The 5,463-nt window shown below is 45.9% G+C and overlaps 1 protein-coding gene across 1 annotated transcript; it reads left to right on the forward strand.

Moving 5' to 3' along the window:
* The first annotated feature begins 3,339 nt into the window (after positions 1-3,339).
* On the forward strand, positions 3,340-4,640 carry LOC120924580 (vomeronasal type-2 receptor 26-like). Its single transcript, XM_040335566.1, has one exon. The coding sequence runs from the start codon at positions 3,579-3,581 to the stop codon at positions 4,470-4,472; it is 894 nt and encodes a 297-aa protein (XP_040191500.1). The 5' UTR covers positions 3,340-3,578; the 3' UTR covers positions 4,473-4,640.
* The last annotated feature ends 823 nt before the right edge of the window (positions 4,641-5,463 follow it).

The following is a 5,463-nucleotide window of genomic DNA, read 5'->3' on the forward strand; positions in this document are numbered from 1 at the left end:
TGCACTGATGGGCACCGATAAGGTACCACCAATGAGATGGAACTGATAAGGCGGCACTGATGGGCACTGATAGGCAGCAATGATAGATGGCACTGATGGGAATTGATAGGCAGCACGATGGGCACTCATAGGTGGCACTGGTGGGCACTGAAAAGCTGCACTGATGGGAACTTATGGGTGGCACTGATAGAAGGCACTTCTGGGCTCTGATTGGCAGCTGCCTGGGCACTGATTGGCATATCCCTGGTGGTCTAGGGTGGCATCCTGTCTGTCAGACACGAGAGATGTAAAGCCGATAAACTGCTATTCCTGTTTACATCGTGATCAGCCATGGTAAAGAGTCTCTGGCTGTTATCCTGATGAATGTCATATGACGCCCAGTCAGTATAACTGAACCACTTCCTAGCTGTCATTTTGTTATAGGCCGGGCGGGAAGTGGTTAAAAAGTGTTTTCATTATTGTGGGTATATGTTCAGAAACTATCAATTTCAGAACAAACTTTTGACTTACTAGTCATTGGTGGTGTCAAATCAATGTTTTTATTTGACAAGAGGTGTGAGAAAATTAGAAATGCAGAACATTTTTCTCAAGCAAGCTAATTTCTAAGTGTGAAATGTGCAAAATTTGTTGACTCAATTATGGCAAAAAATAATGTTCTGACAGCTGATTTATGTACAACATTTGAACAAAAATTTGCTCTTGTGTACCCAGCTTTAGTCAAGTCCATCTAAATCTGCTATTGCATCTAACACTACCGTTTCCCCAGATTGGCAATGCTGCTGTCCATGGCTGGCCCTGTTGCTCCTCCAGTCGAGTGAAGACTCCATAAGACAGGAACTGTACAGGGCCTGATTCTCAAAAGAGATACGCAGACTTAACTGCTGTTCAGCCTGCGTATCCCTGTGCCTAACTTTGGAAACGATTCTCAAAAGGCTTTTTCCAAAGTTAGGCAGAAAATCTGACATGTGTAAGACACTTACACGGTCAGATTTTAGGATGCAGTACTGCATCCGCCACTGGGGGCATTTCTCATTGAAATGCAGCTTTGCGTATGCAAATGAGGACTTAAGCAGATTTTCAAAGCATTTCAGCACTGTGATTTCTGTGTAAGTTCCGAATTTGCCTGCGCAAAACTAGGGCTGGTTTTATAATGTGGAAAGTTAGTCACACATTGTAAAGGCCCATTCCAGCGACGGCATTTGGTATGCATTCCTGAGGGAGAACTCCACGGCAATTTTTAAATTCAAAACTGCCATGGGTTCCCCCCCAGGAGCATACCAGGCCCTTAGGTCTGGTATGGGTTGTAAGGAGACCCCCCTCCGCCGAAAATTCGACGTAGGGGGTCCCCCTACAATCCATACCAGACCCGTATCCAAAGCACGCTACGAGCGAGCGTCCCCCCCCCTCCTGAGCCGTGCCAGGCCGCATGCCCTCAACATGGGGGGGTTGGGTGCTCTGGGGCAGGGGGGCGCACTGCGGGCCCCCCCACCCCAGAGCACCCTGTCCCCATGTCGATGAGGACAGGACCTCTTCCCGACAACCCTTGCCATTGGTTGTCGGGGTCTGCGGGCGGGGGCTTATCGGAATCTGGGAGTCCCCTTTAATAAGGGGGCCCCCAGATACCGGCCCCCCACCCTAAGTGAATGGATATGGGGTATATCGTACCCCTATCCATTCACCTGGAGGCAAAAAGTAAAAGTTAGTAAACACACAACACAAGGCTTTTTAAAATAATTTATTATTCTGCTCCGGATGCCCCCCCTGTCTTCGTTATTAGCTCAATTACCAGGGGGGGCTTCTTCTTCCACTCTCCGGGGGTCTTCTCCGCTCTCCGGGGGGGGTTTCTTCTTCCGCTCTGCGCGCCTTGCATCACATTTATATAGGCATCACCGTCCCATCATGCTCCGGCAGGTACCCACGTGGTGGGTGCACGTGGGTAGGCACCCACCACGTGGGTACCTACCGGAGCATGATGGGACGGTGATGCCTATATAAATGGGATGCAAGGCGCGCTTCCATCATTACAGCGACAACAGGCGACGAGTCAACATCGGAAGAGGGGAGAAGAACAGAAGACCCTGACGTCACAGAAGACCGCGCCGGCTGCCTGTTACTAATTGAGCTAACACACAAACATAGCAGGCAGCCAGCGCTGAAGAAGAAGGCACCGGAGAGCTGCAGAAGAACCGGGGTTCGCCGAGTCAACAGCGGAAGAGGGGAGAAGATGGAAGAAGCCCCCCGGAGTCCGGAGAAGCCCCCCCCCGGAGAGCGGAAGAAGAAACCCCCCCCGGAGAGCGGAGAAGACCCCCGGAGAGTGGAAGAAGAAGCCCCCCCTGGTAATTGAGCTAATAACGAAGACAGGGGGGGCATCCGGAGCAGAATAATAAATTATTTTAAAAAGCCTTGTGTTGTGTGTTTACTAACTTTTACTTTTTGCCTCCAGGTGAATGGATAGGGGTACGATGTACCCCATATCCGTTCACTTAGGGTGGGGGGCCGGTATCTGGGGGCCCCCTTATTAAAGGGGACTCCCAGATTCCGATAAGCCCCCGCCCGCAGACCCCGACAACCAATGGCAAGGGTTGTCGGGAAGAGGTCCTGTCCTCATCGACATGGGGACAGGGTGCTCTGGGGTGGGGGGGCCCGCAGTGCGCCCCCCTGCCCCAGAGCACCCAACCCCCCCATGTTGAGGGCATGCGGCCTGGCACGGCTCAGGAGGGGGGGGGACGCTCGCTCGTCCCCACTCCCATTCCTGACCGGCCGGGTAGCGTGTTTTGGATACGGGTCTGGTATGGATTGTAGGGGGACCCCCTACGTCGAATTTTCGGCGGAGGGGGGTCTCCTTACAACCCATACCAGACCTAAGGGCCTGGTATGCTCCTGGGGGGGAACCCATGGCGGTTTTGAATTTAAAAATTGCCGTGGAGTTCTCCCTCAGGAATGCATACCAAATGCCGTCGCTGGAATGGGCCTTTACAATGTGTGACTAACTTTCCACATTATAAAACCAGCCCTAGTTTTGCGCAGGCAAATTCGGAACTTACACAGAAATCACAGTGCTGAAATGCTTTGAAAATCTGCTTAAGTCCTCATTTGCATACGCAAAGCTGCATTTCAATGAGAAATGCCCCCAGTGGCGGATGCGGTACTGCATCCTAAAATCTGACCGTGTAAGTGTCTTACACATGTCAGATTTTCTGCCTAACTTTGGAAAAAGCCTTTTGAGAATCGTTTCCAAAGTTAGGCACAGGGATACGCAGGCTGAACAGCAGTTAAGTCTGCGTATCTCTTTTGAGAATCAGGCCCTGTGTTTCTGTACTGACCATCAAATAAAAGTAATGGAAAACAAATTCAGCCGCATTAAAGGATCAGTAAGCTGTAATATAGTAGATTTCTTTGTAAGTCCAATACTGCTTTAAAAAATCTTTGTTGCAGATTGAAAGTACAGTAGATTGTACCATCTACCACTGCTAACGTTTACAAATAAAAGTGATGTGTGGTGATAGAGTCTCTTCAGAAACCTTGACACAGATGCTCATTATGTTTGTATTTTCCTTCCTGCAGACAGTGAAAACTGCATGAAATGTCCTGATGATGAATGGCCAAATGAGACGAAGGATCGGTGTATTCCAAAATTGGTGGAATTTCTCTCCTACACTGATGATTCAATTGTTGCAGTATTTTCAGCTGTCTCCATCTTCTGTTGTCTTCTAAATGGTTTAATATTGAGGATATTTATACATTACCAGGACACACCCATTGTTAAAGCTAATAACCAGAACCTGAGCTATCTTCTCCTGGTCTCCATCATGCTGAGCTTCCTCTGTGTCTTCTTGTTTCTCGGCCGTCCAGTAGATGTAACCTGCATGCTTTGTGTAACCTCTTTTGGTGTCATCTTCTCAGTTGCTATTTCATCTCTACTTGCCAAAAGTATCATGGTGTGTGTTGCTTTCAAAACCACCAAACCTGGAAGTTCTTGGAAAAAATGGATGGGAGCCAGATTTCCTATTTCTATCATGTCTGTGTGTTCCCTGATTCAAGTAATAATCTGTGTCACTTGGTTGTCTACTAATCCCCCCTTCCAGGATGAGGACACTCACTCTTATCAGGGAAAGATCATCATTCAGTGTAATGAGGGTTCAGTTATCGGCTTCTACTCTGTCCTGGGATATATGGGGCTTCTGGCAGCTGTGAGTTTAATTATAGCTTTTTTAGCCAGGACATTACCGGACAGTTTTAATGAGGCCAAGTACATCACCTTCAGCATGCTGGTGTTCTGCAGTGTCTGGATTGCCATGATCCCAGCCTATCTGAGCTCTAAAGGGAAAGACATGGTGGCTGTGGAGATTTTTGCTATAATGGCATCAAGTTCTGGACTTCTTGGCTGTATATTTTTCCCAAAATGTTACATAATTCTGTTCAGACCCGATCTCAATACAAAAATAGGCTTGCTTAGAAATAAAGAACATTAAACTTTTTGTATGACGCAAATAATACATATAGTCCAAAAACACAGAATTACTTTTCTCATAATACTTGCATTTTGCTAGTCTATTAAGAAGAAAATCTGTTAAATATATTGTATTTAGTTTCATTTTTCTTAGTGCATTAAACACAATTCTCAATAATAGTTTGTATGAACCAACGAAGAAATAAATCTTATAAAAATGCTTCTTAAGTTAAAAATATACTTTAATGTAAAGAAAAACGAAATTTTCTATACATAAAAAAAAAAAAAACTGAAACACCACAAATTAAATAAATACCAAATATACTAGGTAAGGATGGCTACTGGGTATTGTAAAAATCATACGGTGATTGAAACTGTATACTGCAGACATAACTCCTCTTCTGATGTGGCTGCCGGCTAGTGATGAGTGAATCTCCTTGGGGTCAGTTCAAAATCAGGTTCAGTGGATAAAAATCAGCAAAATGCAAATAGTAATGAAAACGTAATTGAAGTCAACAGGGAGGGAATCTTGAAAGTCCATTCTCTCCATTTTCAGGGCTTAAAGACAAGGGGTTGTCAAACAAACAGTAGCAGGGAACCCCATAGAGGGTAGCAATGCGAAAAATGTTTTAGAAATTGGTTTGGTGGGGAGCAGTTCATTTAAAAAGGCTCAAAGTGAAACAATACAAATGCAAAATTCCTTTAACATTTTCTCTGCCACCAAGGTTAAAGCATACACTTGGTCAGGATCTTGGTCAGTATGCCTTGCGTTGGTTGCATTATCCCTTCTGCTCTAGGCTCATGGTCACGTCAATGGCCAAAAACGTACAGTGCCTTAAAAAAGTATTAATACCTCTTAAAATTTTCAACATTTTGTCATGTTACAGCCAAACATGTAAGTTTATTTTATTGGTATGTAGCACTACCCCCGAAGGAGCTGCTGGTTTGTTTCGGTATCTGTACTCTGGCTATCAACCCCTCAAACTGGCTTGAACCCTCCTTTGGAACAACTG

Source organism: Rana temporaria, chromosome 1 (genome assembly GCF_905171775.1).
Source record: "Rana temporaria chromosome 1, aRanTem1.1, whole genome shotgun sequence".
NCBI lineage: Eukaryota > Metazoa > Chordata > Amphibia > Anura > Ranidae > Rana > Rana temporaria.